Below are 17,917 nucleotides of genomic sequence, written 5' to 3' on the forward strand. Positions count from 1 at the left end.
TTTTTCCTATATATATATATATATATATATATATATATATATATATATATATATATATATATATATATATATATATATATATATATATATATATATATATATATATGATGGGATTAACCCACTAGCTCATATAGACATATGAGCTCAACAGCCCAGATTGAATCTGAGCCGATCTGACGATCACGGATGTCTAGTAATGCTTGAATTTTTTTTTTCTACATATCCAAATCACTTGAAATTTTAGGTGTGTGTTCTTCTCATCAAGGCACACCTAATAAAAATATAAAAAAATTTATTTGCAAAGAATAAAATAAAAAAAATACCCCCAAAACTTTTCTAGGGTATTTTGGTCAATTTATTTCATGTAAAATATTTTTTTGATATTTCTCAAAGATTCACCCATTTTTTATGAACACATGCTTAAAATTTCAAGTGATTTGGATTTGTAGAAAAAAAAAGTAAATTTCAAACACTACCGCACATCTGTGATCGTCAGATCGGCCCAAAATCAATCTGGGATGTTGGGCTCATATGTTCAAATAAGCTAGTGAACTAATCCCATCATTTCATATATATATATATATATATATATATATATATATATATATATATATATATTTATTGAAAATATAGCCTATCAGGCCCTTTCATCACGGGAATTTATTTTTTAATAAGGGTACAAAAGTCATTTTATATACTATATGTGAAATCCCATGTGGTTAAGATGAGGCAATGCCATATACTAAGATCAATTTTGGAGCTTTTATAGGATGTTGCACTAGAGGGAAAACTCAGTGTCACAGGAGGGAAAACCTAGTGATGTGTTTGGATTCTAAACATTGTTTTTTTTCTATATTATAGATGTACAAATTATTTAATTTCTAAATATCTTTTATCAAATTGTAAGAATGGTTGGATGACATCCTATTATATGAGTCATTAGTGCACTAATAGCATGTTAAACTCATTATATAAGATTAACAGTTTCGTGGCAACTTGTTAATTCTAATTGGCTGTACTTAAGAAAATTAAGGCCGAAGTTATATTTGGATCTCAACTCCTATATACTATGAATATGAGAGTTATAAAAGATTCTATATAAAAAGAGGTTAACCCCTCAAATAAGAGAGTGATAATGATGGGAAATTGGTGAAGGTGATTCACTAAGAGGACTCTCAATGTAGCTTGTCGCCGGATACCTTGGTCTATAGATTTTGGTATGAAACCTTAAGTCCCTTTTGTGATTTAAAAAAACATCGGAGTAAGTTGTTTATCTTTTTATTTATTTATTTATTGATTTTCATTATTGGAACTAACACAATATATATATATATATATATATATATATATATAGGGAATGATGGGATTAGCCCACTAGCTCATCTGAACATATGAGCCCAACGTCCCAGATTGAATCTGGACCAATCTAACGATCACGGATGTCGGGTAGTGTTTGAATTTTAGTTTTTTTTCTACAAATTCAAATCACTTTAAATTTTAGGTGTGTGTTTATCAAAAATAGGTGAATCTTCAAAAAATATCAAAAAAAATATTTTACATGAAATAAATTGACCAAAATGCCCCCAAAATAATTCCAAAGGTATTTTGGTCATTTTATTTTTTACAAATAAATTTTTTTATATTTTTATTAAGTACGCCTTAATGAGAAGAACACATACCTAAAATTTCAAGTGATTTGAATATGTAAAAAAAAAATTTAAAATTCAAGAACTATCAGACATCTGTGATCGTCAGATTGGTTCATATTCAATCTGGACTGTTGGGCTCATATGTTCATATGAGCTAGTAGGCTAATCTCATATTTTCCCATATATATATATATATATATATATATATATATATATATATATATATATATATATATATACCCATTTAGAAATACATAATAATTTGTTCACTATTTGAAATCAGAACGACGCAAATAGCTTAATAACCTTATTGGTTGTTAAATATTTGAAATGATTGCTTATTATTTTAACCTTGAATAAGTAAGGGCACTTATCATTTCGTTGAATAAGTAGGGCACTTATCATTTCGTCAAGCATTAGGAGGAATTTTTGTGTTTTTTATGACATGCATGATTGATATTTTCCAAATCGTAATTTTATTTTTTAATAAATTTAATACTTTGTCTATTTACTTAAAACTCGGTTGTGGATTCATTTTCAAATTGGGTGACAGACTCAAAAAATTAAAATATATATTTTAAAAATTAACGAGATACCCAAGAAAATATGGTTTGGATGTTTTGGCCCATTTTTTCATAAGGCCTATGCCTTATTGAAAGTACATCTTTTTTTTATTTATTAGGCGACCATATGTGGATTTATATATGCCATAATTTTTATATCAATACAATTTTTAGATAAAATAAGAAATTCTAAGCTCAAATCCTAGAAAAGGATACATTATTCTTTTCATGTGTATAGAGAAAGCGGTTAGTTTTTTATATATTTTTGTTTTTATTTTAGGCTAGTCTATGAGTTAAAGAGGTTATGCAAGGAAAAAAAAACGCAGCAGCAGTAAATATGCAATTCGTTTTTTGCTTTCCCTATATGAGCCGACCCATTTAAGGGAACCTTTCTTTTGTATTGGCAACCACCAAATGTCTTTCTCGGTGAGCCCATCTTCTTTTCGTGAATTTCTTCTTCTATTTTTGGATAAATAGGGGTAAATCAGTGGGGATTTGGGCCCCTATTCTTAAGTGAGACCAGAGTAAGAGACTTCATCATAGGGCTCGGTACTACCGCCAAGGCTCCAGCCCATCCTCGTTTTTATGAATTTCTTTGGTTAGCATTTAATATATTCCTCATGCATGTAAATCTTCCTTCATACACTCTATCTCCTCCACAAATCTCTCATCATGTGTTATCAGCAAATAGACCTCCCTCTTTTCCTAGTTCTTAAAGAGCTGTGAACTTGTCCTCCACTGTCACCAAACTCCCAAGAATACAGAGTGGGATTGTAATGTACAAGTTACAACAATAAGCTTCATCTAGTACACTCAATTTGCCACCCTTATCACATGTTAATGTGATGCCACTTTTGGTGAAAATGAGCACCTCACCTGCCAAAAGTTGTGGATACCCATGGTTGCTCATTTTGTCATACATATCTGCAATGTGGTGTGCTTCCACCCACTTCTTTTCTTAGGTTAGACCCAAGACCCAGCTTTCGAACCACGGTTTCCGTGTCCAATACAAACAACAACATCCTGGTCTAGGGTTGTATGTTCCTGTAGGCGGTCGGTTCTGGTTTATAGTCTCCCACTTCTTCATCCACTTCCTCTGTCTCCATGTTGAAAGCCAAGATATCTCCAAAAAGGAGGTAACATATGCGGCCGTGTGATGCTGATCTCCAAGGGGATACTGCCACAAAGCATAAGGTGGATGGCATGTTGGCCTGGTTTTATTTGATTCCTTTTGAGCCCCAGTAACTCCACCCATTAACGAATTGGGAGAAGATCTTGAAATTGCAGTTTTCAGGGATGAAATAAAACCCAAAGTCATCAACATATAAAGGACCAGAAAATTTTGGAATGGGGGAGCATTGGCCAGTTGCTGAGTTGGCAATGAAGAAAGTATCTATGTTTTCCGTACTGAGCCAGCATAGAATGCCATGGCTGATTGCCATATACTTGGGTGCTTTAAACTTCAAGCTTCAAGATGCGAAACCATCGCCGAGATTGTAGAGAGATCCAAAAAAGATTCTGTATTATGAAATGATCAATATTTTCAGTCATTTTTACATAGTTATAGTTTTAATTGTGTGTAATTTGAATTCTTGTTACTAATCTTAATTACTCTACAATTAATAAAATTTCAATCAGATATATTGAAGTCCCATTGATCAACTAATAAATAGATTCTTGATAAAAATACTATAATATCCCACATAAAACTTGCCATTGAGAATATCTCAATAGGAGTCATTGTCACTAAAGTGGTAGGTTGGAGTCAATAAATATTAGGGATTCACTTCGCTATAAACCAATGTTTCAAAAACCAGCAATTCAGATCAGGAAGAACAGATCTGAATCGGGAATTGTTGGGGACTAATTCACTAAAAAACAAAAGGAAAAATATCCAATCCACATAATGTGGACTCTTCAGATTGAACATGCCCATATCCAAAGGCCACAAAATAATTCCTTTTTGTTTTAGTTAAATATGATCTTTATATGGGCATAGATGATAGCACACTAAAAACTTGAACATAGAAAATATTCTGGTCTTTTTTTTATTATTTTTATTTGATGTCCCATATAAAAAAGCATCTATACTTCAAAATTTTAGACAACAATAATTTTTTTTTTTTTTTTAAAAAAAAAGACAGAATTATTTTATGGCTGTTGAATGAAACCAGGTTCAACCGTTCAAGCATCCATCACATGGATGCTATACCATCCCATAAAAGAAGCTTATCTTCATATGGGGTGCAAGCTTCCACCTCTGTATGATTCCTTTTTCTCAGCTTTTTTAACTTGAGCTTCTCATGGGTTTCCATAACCACTTGCTTATACCTCCATTTATCCACAAAGATCATTAACTGCATCAAAGAACTCTTCCTTAATCAAACCATACAAGAATACATCTACCAAGTACTGGTCAAATTTAATACTTGGGTTTTACTTGCCAGAATTCACCATCATCTGATTCGTCCATTTATCCACAAAGATCATTAACTGCATCAAAGAACTCTCCCTTAATCAAACCATACAATAATACATCTACTAAGTTCTGGTCAAACTCAATACTAGGGTTTTACTTACCAGAATTCACCATCATCTGATTCGTCACCTTAGTCCATGGAAGTGAGCTGTCGAACATAGAAGAACACATTTGCAATAAATTATTTTTAAAAAGAGCAAACCCTTCAACAACTACCACCACTAGGAAATGCAAAGGGAAACAGGGATGAACAACTACCACCACAAAGGAAATGCAAAAGGATGCAGAGATGAACTACCACCACCACACAGGAAATGCAAAGGGATACAGAGAAGAGTGATCTCCTTCAAACATATGAAGGTTTATAAGATCCACAAAAACAAAACCATAAACAGAATGAAAACAAAGATATTCCAAGAAGCATTCATAAGCATTGCATTCCCCAAAAGAGAAGACAAAAATCTAAGAATCATGTATCCAGAACATGAAGAATACAACTGAAAACCAGGGGTTCAGAGCCTACACTGCACTCCATTTCTTGGGTGATCAAAAGGTGCAAATGAAGATTACATTTTCCAGAGTTTTCTTCAAAGGAAACCCCAAAAGAATCTTCTCTTTGCCCTAATTTGTCTTTAACCAACTGAACACAACTCCAAACAGGAATTAAACCCACCTAATAGGAGGAAAAAAAATCCCAACTTTTCTAGCTAGAGCTTCCACATTTGGAGAAACCCAGCAAATTCCTCCCAGAAAAAGCCCTAAACTTGAGGAGAAATGAGCCCAGCAATCCAACAATGACTTCCCATGTTTAGAGAGCATAATCGAGAGAGAGAGGCCAAAATGTGTGCAAATTTCCAGACAAATCCATCACATGGTTAGAATAAACCCAAAATTATTACCATCTAATTTTGCATCTGTGTAGAGGTTAGCAAGCTTTTCTGCTCTTGTAACCTATATTATACAATGCAGAACACAGAGAAGCAAGGCAAAATTACAAGGATCACAACACAGAAAGTTTTGACATTCAGTTCTTCTTTTTCAGAGATACAACAAAATAAGAGTCATGGAATTCAGATTTTAATGGCTATTAAGCCTGTTTTAGACCATAGACTCAGCATCAATTTCTTGAGTTCTCTTTGTTTCCCTTATGAATATTGAGCAAAATTTCTGCCTCTTCTACAAAACTTAACACATATCTCTCCAAGAACGCCTTCTCCGATAAAACACAAATTGTCGATAAATTTGCATCCTTTTCCAGCAACTTTCTTGACCTCAACACTTTCAATAGATTAATCCTTGGGATCAACCTTCTCTCTAAATTATAACCGAATATATGTGGATGAAAACACAGATATTTCTCATCATATTTAAGTTCGTTGATGAAATAATCCATAGTCTTTTGCAACTTCTGTTCTGATAAACAAAAGATTACAGGCGACTTTTGGAAAGCGGTACGAATATCTTCTTCTGACCACCCAAAGCTCTTAAAGAACTTAAATTTCCTCTGCCATGTCTCCTTGCTCATCGAACTCATGAACCTAACAGCATCAGAGTACATTTTAAAGTGAGATTCAATACCCAATTCCTTAACTTTCTCCGTGATTTCTATAAGCCTAATGGACTTCACTTCAAATAAGCGTGTCTGTTTCAATAAGAGTAATCTCAACTTCGAGCCGCCAATTCCCTGGCTCTCCATGAACCTAACATTGGGCTGCAATCTCTTGGACACCAAGACTGAACTACGACCTTGACCTTTGAGAATCTTCAAGACACCTTTGGGATCCAAGTAGTTTTTAAGGAAGAGAATGTTAGGGAGAAGTCTTTTGTTTAAGCTATACGTAACAATGGTTGGATTTGCAGAGATGACAGCCCCAAGATCGAATTTAGAAAGGCCCAAATCTTCAAACAATTTGAATTTGGGTGCTAGGTTTTTCTCGACATTGGCTGCAAGAAGATGGGGGCGCTTGCTGATAATTGTATGGATATGGATTGCTTCAAAACCTTTGGCTTTGAGGAAGTTTAGTACCGAGAGAGCTTTCTGAGGGGTTTTGACATGGAGAAGCTGGGAAGATGCAGCAATGGCTCCTTGCTTTGAGAACCCAAAAGAGTCCACAAACAGATTAACCATGAAAGAAGAAGTAGAAGAAGGTAAGGCCGTTCCATCATTAATGAGAGAAGAAGGAGAAGTGAGAGGAGAGGGTTTTGTGGAGAACTGTTGAACATAAGAATGAAGAGAGAGAGGAATGACAAAGGAAATGAGAAATTGGGGTTTGCAGAAAGATTGGGCTTTTGTCAAGGCCATGATTTTGAAGATCTAGAAGAAGATCATCAGTTACAGTGTTAATGGACTAACAACACTTTTGCACTCAAAAAAAAAAGGAGAACATCGTTTATGTTCTGATGAATGAAGAACACCCAACAAAGAAAGAAAGAATGAGGACCATACCCAGTGGCTTGCTGTAATGGGAGGACCGGTAGCTTCCTTTACGCCCTTTCTTTCCCTTACTGCAAATAGTTTATAGAGAGAGATTCAAATAGAGAGGGAAGTGCCTTCGTCAAGGTTTAGAGCGAGAAAGTGTGACTGTGACCGTTAGGGCATGACATGTATCAGAGTAATTTTTCCTCGATCGAGTGCGAGAAGGATCGCACTTAGTGCTTTAAATGGTTTGGGTTGATGCTGAAACAAATCGGCCCCGACCCGGTGGGGAGTAGCCTAGACCCAGATTAAAGAGGCATTTGAAGAGGACATGCAAATTTTGAAGAAAAAAAAAATCCACCCCATGAATGAGATTTTAATAGCTAATTCACATTACATGCCTTATAACAAAAGTAGCTCCTACTTGTTGAATTATTATGTCAACAACTGGTGCCTCCATAGTTTCTTATGTAACCAATCCAACCCAGTTTCTAAAACCAAGAAGTAGAGCGCGAGAAGGAGAAACTTTCGAAGAGAAGAGCACAATGAGGGGTTAGGAGGAGTAAGTGGTTGGATCTGGTTGAGAATCCGAGTTAGAGAGAGAGAGAGTATTCGCATAAAAAGAAGCAACCAAATCTTATTAATCAACAGCTCTCATTTTGGGGGAAATCATCCATTCAAAATGTGTGTGTGTGTGAGAGAGAGAGAGAGAAGGAGAAGAGATAAGAGAGAAACTGAAGCCCTTCGCCCTAAAATGGGTTTTCAACTTCCCACGCCAGGGTATACTTCCATCCCTAAAGGGGGTGACCAATTTTTGGTGCCTAAGGCAGAAAGTCATAGCTTTGGAAGGGGGGAGTGCATTTTCACTCCAAAGTTTGAAAATCGAAACAAATGGGTGGACTTTCCGCACAAATAAACACATACAAAATCCTAGACAAAACCGTAACATGGTCAGAATAAAACCAAAATTATAGCCTGCTAATTTGGATTTGTGTAGAGGTTAGCAGCCTCTTATAATCTACTAACCCATATTTTGCAATGCAGAAACAAAGAAAAACTAGAAAGAAGCCAACTCCAAGTGAAATTTGACATACAAATTCTTCTTTTTCAGTAATAAACAAAACAAGCGTCATGGTGTATAGATTTTATTGGTTATGAAGCCTTTTTTAGATCCGCAGACTCAGCACCAATTCTTGGGTTTTCCTTGTTTTCCTTGTAAAATTTTAGTAAACTTTCTGCCTCTTCTCTGAAACTTAGCACATACTTCTCCAAGAATACCTTCTCGATAACACACTAACTGACGATAAATTGGCATCCTTTTTCAGCAATTCCCTTGACCTCAACACTTTCAATAGATTAATCCTTGGGATTAACCTTCTCTCTAAACTGTAACTGAATATATGTGGATGAAAACACCGATATTTCTCATCATATTTAAGCTCATCAACAAAATAATCCATAGTCTCTTGCAACTTCTCTTCTGATAAAGAAAAGATTAAAGGAATCTGTTGGAAAGCAGTGCAAATATCTTCTTCTGACCATCCAAAACTCTTCAAGAACACAAATTTCCTCTGCCATGTCTCCTTGCTCATTGCACTCATGAATCCAACAGCATGAGAGTACATTTTAGAGTGAAATTCAATACCCAATTCCGTAACTTTTTCTGTGATTTCTTTAAGCCTACTAAGAATTGAAGCTATGCGGCCTTTGCAATAGGAGTGTTTTCAACTTCAAGCCCCCAATTCCATGGCTCTCCAAGTGCCTTATATTGGGCAGAAATCTATTAGACACCAATAGCGAACTACAACCTTTGACAAACCTTAAGACGTTTTCATCGGTTCCCAAATAGCTTTTGAGGAAAAGAATTCCAGGGAGAAGCCTTTTGTTTAAGCTATAAGTAAGAATAGATGGATTTGCAGAGATGAAGGCCCCAAGTTCAAATTTAGAAAGACCCAAATCTTCGAGCAATTTCAATTTGGGTTTTAGGTTTTCCTCAGCATCAGCTACAAGGAAACGAGGGCACTTGCTGATAATGTCATGGATGTGGGTTGCTTCGACACCATTGTGTTTTAGGAAGGTTAGAACAGACAGGGGTTTCTCATCTGTTTTGAGGTGGAGAAACTGTGAAGACGTGGCAATGGCGGATTGCTTTGAGAGCCCAAAAGAGTCTATAAGCAGATTAACCATGAAAGAAGGAGAGGAAGAAGTTAAGCTCATGGCATCCTCAGTGAGAGAAGAAGGAGATGAAGAGAGAGAAAGGGGTTTTGTGGAGTATTGTTCAACATAAGAATGAAGAGAGGGAGGAATGACAAAAGAAATGAAATAGTGGGGTTTAGAGAGAGATTGTGCTTTTGTCAAAGCCATGATTTGGAAGGGTTAGAAGAAGATAACCAGTTCTGGGGCGAATACAAATAACACCATTAAGGAATACAAAACCTCAAAAAAACAAGAATCATTTAACCCAACGATGAAATAGAAAGAACGAGAACCGTACTATGTGGCTTGCTGTAACGCGAGTAAGCTGCAGCCTTTATGCCCTCTCTCTCTCCTCCCAAGCACCCCAACTTTCTCTCTCTAAAATGGAGAAGGATAATCTCTCTCTCTCCTCTCTGTCTTCTCTCTCTCACTCAATTTCAAACAGAGGGAAATGGTGGATAGGCCACATTGTTGGTGATGAGTGAGAAAGTACTGGTAAGATTTCATGAGTAAACTTTGTAGAGAGAGAGTGTAGCCATGACCCCTTGAAGAGTAGGGTGAAGGGTGATCATTCGGCTTGAAAGGACGGACGGTTAAGATCGTAGGACGAGCAATGGAATGGACGGCCGACGATGGTAGGCTAATTGGTAAATCTACGCTCATAACTCATTATAAAAGATGAGGCTTATATAAGGCCTGGGCTTTATGGAAACAAACTCGTGCGTCACCTCAAATCCTCATCCGGAAAACACTTTCGGCAAAGGAAATCTCGATAAAGGCTCTAAAATTAGTCTAACACTAGCAATAAAATTTGAAACTAAAAAATAGTACAGATCTTACATATATGTGAATATTTATTTTTATGGTAAAACGGACTGTCTAGATAATTTATAACAATATACACTATTTTTTGAGTTTGAAATCTTATTTTTTTTCACAACTATAATGAAATTTTCTCATGCTTGAATTGTGTTTTTGGATGAGTTATGAAGTTAGACTTTGCTTATTTTGATAGGGCTGGAGCCCTATCAAGCCATTTTCCTATTATAAAATGAAAAATTGTTTGATAGTGCAAATAAGTATATCCTTACTTTGTAACTCATTGAAAATTGTAATCAAAGTATTGGAAAATCTTTATATCGATCATCTCGACTTAAACATTATGGTTGTAAAACAAATTACGATTTCAAACTCTAAAAATAGTGCATACTGTAACAAAGGGCAACGATTCCATGCAACCGATGATGCAATAACCTTAAAAAACCATCTTATAGCCATTTGTTTGATCAAAATTTTGAAATATACACTCTTTTCATTCTAATGAACAATAAAAAAATAATAATAATTTTGAAAACACAACCTAAAAAGTATTTTTTTAGCACAATTAACATAGGCCATTCATTTTGGTGAGATGCTTATATCTAGACTTTAGAATGACTTTTGCATTTTCAATTTTTTTGGATGGCTTTATTATCATTAGATGAACAATGTTAAAAAAGGAAAAAATGATTTTGAGTTTATAAAGGCTAAGATCTTGAAATTCACAAAATGAATAGTCTAGATTCGTTTTTGGAAGGGACTCATTTTAACTATATCTAGGGTTCAAATTGAACTTTTTTTTTGGGGGGATTGATTATTGAGATGAAGAGAGTGTGTGTGTAAAATTTGGAGTCGTACAAATATCATAAACATGGTTTTCTAGAAGTGTCGTTACATTATACTATAATATAATCATTGCATTGGATCATTGCTCCGTAACAAATTATCTAAATTGTTCATTTTACTTTAAAAATGAGTGTTCATAAGTCCACTAGATCTATACCTTTTTTGAGTTTCAAAATTTATTGTCGACATTAAAATTTGATTTTAGAGCCATCATAGAGATTTTCATCGTGGAAAGTACTTTCTGGATAAGGATTTGAGACGAGGTTTTATTTTGTTTTCATACTAAATTATATACAAATTTATTTCCTTTTAGTGCCTTTCTAAGATTCAGACGTGCCTTCTTAAACGCTACCTTAATTCATCAGACACTACCTTTTTACGAAGTTCCAAATTACTTTTTTAGTTTTTTCACTTCTTTTTTTTACATTAGTCCTTCAATGTTGGTCATTTGACCTAGACTGAGATAGCTTGCAGTAATCAGAGGGAGGCAACTCACAGGCTGGTTGGATGCTACATGTGGCGCAGCATGTTTTTCCAAGCAAAAGTATTGCACTGAATATAGCAATTGAGATGAGATACTTGTTTCATGCAGGCTGGACCGCATTTCTACATATGCCTTCAAGAAATGTAAAGCATCCATCTTAGAGATGGATGCAAGTACGTGTTCCATCTAAAAACAATGAAAACTAACGGTCCAAATGTTTTCTTACTAGAATTATTATTTTTAGTTTTTAAAATTTATTTATTATTTCATATTCATGATCTCCATATTAGAGATCACATGTCCTTAAAAATTAAGTATTAAAATCCATCTAAAAAATAGATTCATTAAGAAGCCCACGGTTCTACATATGCGGGCTTGGCCACATAGAAACCGGGTCCATTGGGATAAATTGGTGGGGACTCTTATCGGGAATTTGGGATGTTATTGTGATCGTCTCTTTTATTAGGAATTAATAGATAATTAGCATATTTCAATCATTTAACTTAAATTAATATTTTAAGGAAAAATCATTTAAATGATCAAAACACTTTATAAAACATTAAGATCGTTAATCATCCCGTTCGAGTACCTCTTTACGTTTTATTTCCATCAGTATATCAATCCTTTTAAGTTTTATTTCCATCAGTATCTCCTCAATCCAAGAAAGAGTACTCATGTCATTTGCATCAGTTTCAAGCCTTCTTTGCTTGGTACATGGCATGGATAATATAATGGGTGCTGATAAACAAGAAAAGAAGTGAAAATCACAGTGATAAGAATCCCATAGTATAGCAAAATTTGACATACAAAACTTAGTAATTTAACAGAGGAGACGTGTTGGTTTTTTGACATCAATGGCTATGAAGACTGACCCGTAAGCTCCTCGCGACCCCATAATCTTGAGCAACTTTTCGCCTTAGTCCCCAAATCTCAACATATACTTCTTCAAACTGTCGATAATTCACATCATATTTCATTATTTCAATACTTGAAATAGATTATACCCAGGGGTCACCCTTCCATCAAAACTATAAAAGAAAAAGATGGGGATACAAAAAATTATAATTTATCACATTCCAATTCACTAACAAAATAATAAACAAACTTCTTCAACTTCTGATCAGAGCAAGCCCATCAGGCACTATCTGGTAAGCAATAGAAACAGCTTGTGACCACCCATAACTATCAAAGCAATCAATCATAAGCGTAGAAGAAACCGCCACTTTACACACACTCTCTCGCTGCCACTTTGGGAGTCCTCAGTTCAAAATTAAACTTGGCCAAGTTCTCTCTTTCCCTTTAAACGTAGGGTTCCTCTCTCTCTAAAACATTGGGTTCGTGGAAGTATAGACTAAGGTTCTCGTGAGTAGGGGTGGCGATGGGTCGGGTTCGGCTGGGCCCAGATTCAACCCTGACCCAAATGCATTCGGGTCCAAAAGATGGATCATACTCGTACCCATCGAGTCTGATTGAGTCCGTTGCCGCTGTTATGATATATTTATTTTTATAATACATATTGACAACAAGTTCACAGTCACTGGCAATTAAATTTAAAAGATTGTATACAATGCAACCATCCAATATAAAATCTCATTGCTTGTTTGTGTCACGATAAAATTTATTTTTAGCTTTGAGTTTGGTCAATAAAATAAATGCAGCCACACAATTTCATATATAATAGCGAATATTAATTGTGACCGACTTGTACCAAAAGTAAATAGTCTCATTATATATTTTTTTTATATTTAAAGCCGTTTGATTTCTCGTTTAATAGCTAAATATGTCTATAAATTCTTATTGTATATGATTCTTAATACACCCAAACGAATATGAATTGAAGTTTTTTATCACCTACAGTTTATGAGTATAGATCCGGTCCAATCAAACCCAGACCCAAGCCCAGGCCCAAGCCCAGGCCAAGACCCAAACCGAGACTCAAATAGTGTTTGAGTCATGGTTTTGGACCTAGACACAACCTGTGAGTCTAAATGTTGGATCCATACATGAACCCTTGTCGGGTATGTCCGTTGGGTCCCAAGTCGGGTCTAGGTCCGTTGCTAAAAGAAGTTAATATTTTTAACTGGCAAAATTTTAAAACTTATCAAAAAAATTAATTGATAAACTCCGCCTTGTTTGGCCCGTGTTGTTATGCCGATCCCAAGCCCAAGTAAAGGAGGAGAGCTATGTTAGATTTCTTAAAATGAGCTCCTTGTATAAATAGTTTTAGTGTTGAAAATCTTACAATAACTTGAAAATCTATGTTGAACCGTAATTATAAATTGATTGAGCAAATCTATAAACTATTGAAAGTCTAAAAAACAGAAAGTCTATGTAACATGTTACACAAACTACATTGTTTTTAGGACTTCAAATTCATTTTTTTTAAAAATCCATTTCTCTCAATGTCGATGATCAATTGTAAAGTTTTCCAACTTCAAAATACTCTACTGGATTTTTGAGATACACATTATTTTTTAAAAAAATTATGTATATATCCGTTATATTTATCGTTATTACAAAAATACCTTTTAATTTCCGTTATTATAAATATATATATATATTTTAATTTCATAATATTTTTTTTAAAAAAAGACAAACCAAGTATTTTCCGTTTTTGAAAAACATAAATATTTAAAATATTTTGATTTTTCAAAATCGAAATTACTAAATATTTTGATTTTTAAAAAAATTGAAAATTAATCCGAATTTTTATTTTTGTATTTTTTGAAAATCTGGTGCCACCAGCGGCAGTCTTAATAAAATAATTAAATAAATATTGTGGCAATAAGAAAAGGTGCATCAGTGTGGACGTGGTGACGGCAACCACCTCCATCAACGCCAACAATCAAGCAATCTACATCCAGATCAATACACTCCATGTGCTAACCGTTGTGCTATCACTCTCTCTCTAGAGCCCAGCTCAAGCACCAAATATATTTCAGGCAAACTCTCATTTTCCAATGAAATTTGGGATATTTTGGGGATAATATTCACTCTCTCACTCTATTCTTATTGACAAAAACTTTCATTTTCCATTACTCAGCTTGGCTGCTAACGCTCTCTAAACTCATCGCAGAGTATCTCTCAGTTTCTATTGAAACCAGAAGCATTTGGGAAAATCCCTCTCTCTGCTCTTCAGAATACCAATCAAACCAAAAATCCACTTGCACAGTAGTCTGCATTCTTCTCTCTTTCCCTCATAAACCTCATTGCAGAATCCTTACTCTCAATCAACTCTGTTCCTGCAAAAACTCACGCATGGCACCTTTCCTTGCACCTGTTGTGCTTCTCTTTTCATGGGTTTTCTTCCTTCCCATTTCACAACCACCTCTCAAACCCATATCCTTAGCAGCTGAGGAAGTATCTTGAATACCCATCAGCATTCAATGACTGGAACACCACTACTGATCTCTGCTACTCACCTTCTTCGTCCAAAGTTAGTATTGTCTGCAAAGACAACTCAGTCATCGAACTCGAGAGTTGTCTGCCAAAAACCAGTAAAGTATGAGGAAAGGGCTGCATTTTGGGTTTTCAAAAACCGAAATCGCGCCCATGTTTTGAAATTTTGAAGTTGATAGTCTTATTTCTTTGCAAAAAAAAATGATTTGAACTTTACAAAATGAACATAAATGTAATAACGAAAAGCTTTAGGTATTTTTATAATAACAAATATTTACGTAATTTTCTCTTATTTTTAAAGGGATTCATAAACGTGACGACATCATCTTTTTCCCTTGTTTACCATAAAATTTCCTTTTGGTGATATCCTTAATGCTCTGAGTCAAGAAGCCGACGTTGAACTCCTGAAGTGGACTCGGATTGCATAAAATTTCCTTTTGGTGATATCCTTAATGCTTTGAGTCAAGAAGCAGACTTTGAACTCTTGAAGTGGACTCGGATTGCTGGGTGCTCCATTTTTTAAGACACTAACCTAAACCGATGGAATGGTTCACTATGCCACGAGATTGTTTATACGGACATCATTTATCTTTTATACATGGGTCACAATAATTCATCTCTTAAGTTTCAAAATGGGTAGTTGTACAAATATCATTAAATAGATACAAAGTTCGAAAGAAAAAAAATTTGGATTTTGTGGCTCACCTCAAACCATATAATTTGACATTTAATGTTTGTGATCACTATGTGTATAAAAATAAATAGTCTCTTTGTAGACCATAGTAATAAAATAGTGATTTGATCTCTCTTTTAGGTTGTGAAACTCAATTAGATTGAAGAAACTAAATATTTAGATTCTTGAATAATTCTAATTTTTTATTATAAACTTAAACATAGTAATAATATTTAGATTCTTGAATAGTTCTAATTTTTTATTATAAACTTGAACATAGTAATAAAATAGTGGCATATTTTTCAAAAGGAAAGGTTTTTATGCTTCCCCTACAACATAGAAGATCTATGCTTCCCCTACCATCCAGCCGTCCAATTTTGATCAAGATAGCCACTCACCGTTTGATCTTAGATCCGACGTCTCAAAGTATTTTTTTTTTAGTTTTTTTATATAAATTTTACAATACAAAATTTGGTATATGCCATTTTCTCATTGGAGCGCATCTATAAAAAAATATTAAAAATAATTTTTCGATAAAATATAATGAATAAAATACCCCTTAAAACTTTCAGGGGTATTTTGGTTATTTTATTTTATTGAAAATAATTTTTTTATATTTTTAGCTAGTGCGAGTTTAATATAAGATTAAAAGTCTAAAATTTGGTGTCAAAATAGTTTATAGAAAAACAATTAAAAATAAAATATTGTAGAGATGTGGCATTGTGATTGGGGCAATCTTAGCCTTCCATTCAGAATGGACGGTTGGAAATATATAAGTTTTATATGGTAGGAGAAGCATAGAAAGCTTACCTTTTTTCAAATTGCACTATGACATTTTTACATGTAGAAAATAAATGGTTTGATCTATCTATCTCATAGGTCATGAAACTCAATTAGATCGAAAAAACTAAGGATTTAGATTCTTGAATAGTTTTAATTTTTTTATTATAAATTTGAACATAAGAATAAAATAATACTTATTATTATTTATTATTATTATTTTATTTTGATTGCCTATATGTTATTTATTTATGCTATTGTCTCTTCTAGGTTTCTTTTGCTATTTTCCAATTGTATTATGTCTCTATTATGAAATAATATTTTAATTTTATTTAATAAATTATTTTTATCATATAACATAAAGCCCATAGATCTTCAATGCCAATGGAAAAATTGATTTTTTTTTTCCTTCTTAATTATGTCTCAATTTCACACTTTATGATTTTAACCATATTTTGTTATATTTTAGTTTTTTATGAATATTTTAACATTACATCAGTTTTTTTTATGACAATAATAGCTTTCTCTAGCTATTTTCTAAATGTATTATTGCCTCTTTTGAACTCTTTATTAGAAAAAAAATTAAATTAAATGGCAAAATTGAGATAGAAACAAAGTCTATTTATCATTTAACATAAATAAATAATCATTTTTCTTTAGATCAATGAGCCTTACCTTAGAAGATAAAAGTGAATTGATACTAATAATAATTTATTATTATTATTATTAGCATTTATTTTAATACAAATAAAATAATAATAATACTATTATTAATAATAAAAACAAAATAAAATAAGAAATTTATTTTTATCCCAATTTTGGTCTTTACATATTTTAATTATAATTTTTATATTTTAGAAGTTTTTATGACTATTTTAATAGTACATTAGTTTTTTAATGACAATACTATATATATTTTTAATGTGATTCAATATATATAAAGTTTGATTCTTTATTTTTTGAGATACTTGAATATCTTTTATTTTCTAGTTATGAATGTTGAATTATTAAAAATCATTGATAACTGATATGTTGTGATCCTGTCTGCTCTAATTTTTTCTTACTATTTTTTATTTATACTATATCCCTCTTGATTCTTCTATTTAAAATAAAATTAAAAATCTTTTGGTCACGTTTAGTCTTTTTTTATGACAAATAGTATATTTGAATTATTTCTTATGTTCATGCTTTTTAAATAAATTTTTACTTCTTAAGTTAATGCAATGGAAAAAACACGACCAATTGAAAATGCACATTCCCCATTACCCATTAATAATTTTTATTAAATATAATTTATCTATCTCACATTCAAATCACTATTTCCCATGCGCAAAAAAAAGCCCTCAACCCAATAAAAACGTACATATTTTTATTTATGATAATTTATCCCTCTCAGTCAAGTTATTATTTCCCAGGTCCCCTCAACCCAATAAAAACGTACATATTTTTATTTATGATAATTTATCCCTCTCAGTCAAGTTATTATTTCCCAGGTCCCCTCAACCCAATAAAAACGTACATATTTTTATTTATGATAATTTATCCCTCTCAGTCAAGTTATTATTTCCCAAGTCTATTTTTAATGGATAAAATGTGGATTAAGAAAAGAAATA

At 33.3% G+C, this 17,917-nt stretch overlaps 1 protein-coding gene, 1 long non-coding RNA gene and 1 pseudogene across 4 annotated transcripts; all 3 read right to left on the reverse strand.

The window, feature by feature from the left end:
- Positions 1-2,792: 2,792 nt before the first annotated feature.
- On the reverse strand, positions 2,793-9,821 carry LOC148782577 (uncharacterized). Of its 2 annotated transcripts, XR_016054762.1 has the most exons (5): positions 9,602-9,821; positions 4,793-4,839; positions 4,657-4,705; positions 4,471-4,569; positions 2,793-3,730 (listed from the first exon to the last, which is right to left on the reverse strand). It is a non-coding gene; the product is annotated as an uncharacterized LOC148782577 (long non-coding RNA). The 2 variants fall into 2 exon arrangements; XR_016054761.1 differs by lacking the exon at positions 4,471-4,569.
- LOC105420511 (uncharacterized) lies at positions 5,690-7,324 on the reverse strand. Its single transcript, XM_088865611.1, has one exon. The coding sequence runs from the start codon at positions 6,991-6,993 to the stop codon at positions 5,809-5,811; it is 1,185 nt and encodes a 394-aa protein (XP_088721737.1). The 5' UTR covers positions 6,994-7,324; the 3' UTR covers positions 5,690-5,808.
- On the reverse strand, positions 5,690-9,604 carry LOC148782578 (uncharacterized; annotated as a pseudogene). The gene has a single exon (XR_016054760.1). The product of XR_016054760.1 is annotated as an uncharacterized LOC148782578 (transcript).
- Positions 9,822-17,917: the final 8,096 nt, after the last annotated feature.

This window comes from Amborella trichopoda, chromosome 4 (genome assembly GCF_054954075.1).
Source record: "Amborella trichopoda isolate Santa Cruz 75 chromosome 4, AtrichopodaSantaCruz75HAP2 v2.0, whole genome shotgun sequence".
NCBI classification, from domain to species: Eukaryota; Viridiplantae; Streptophyta; class Magnoliopsida; order Amborellales; family Amborellaceae; genus Amborella; species Amborella trichopoda.

Excerpts from the sequence above, each read along its gene's own strand:
- LOC105420511 (XM_088865611.1), bottom strand. The coding sequence starts at position 6,993 with ATGGCCTTGACAAAAGCCCAATCTTTCTGCAAACCCCAATTTCTCATT.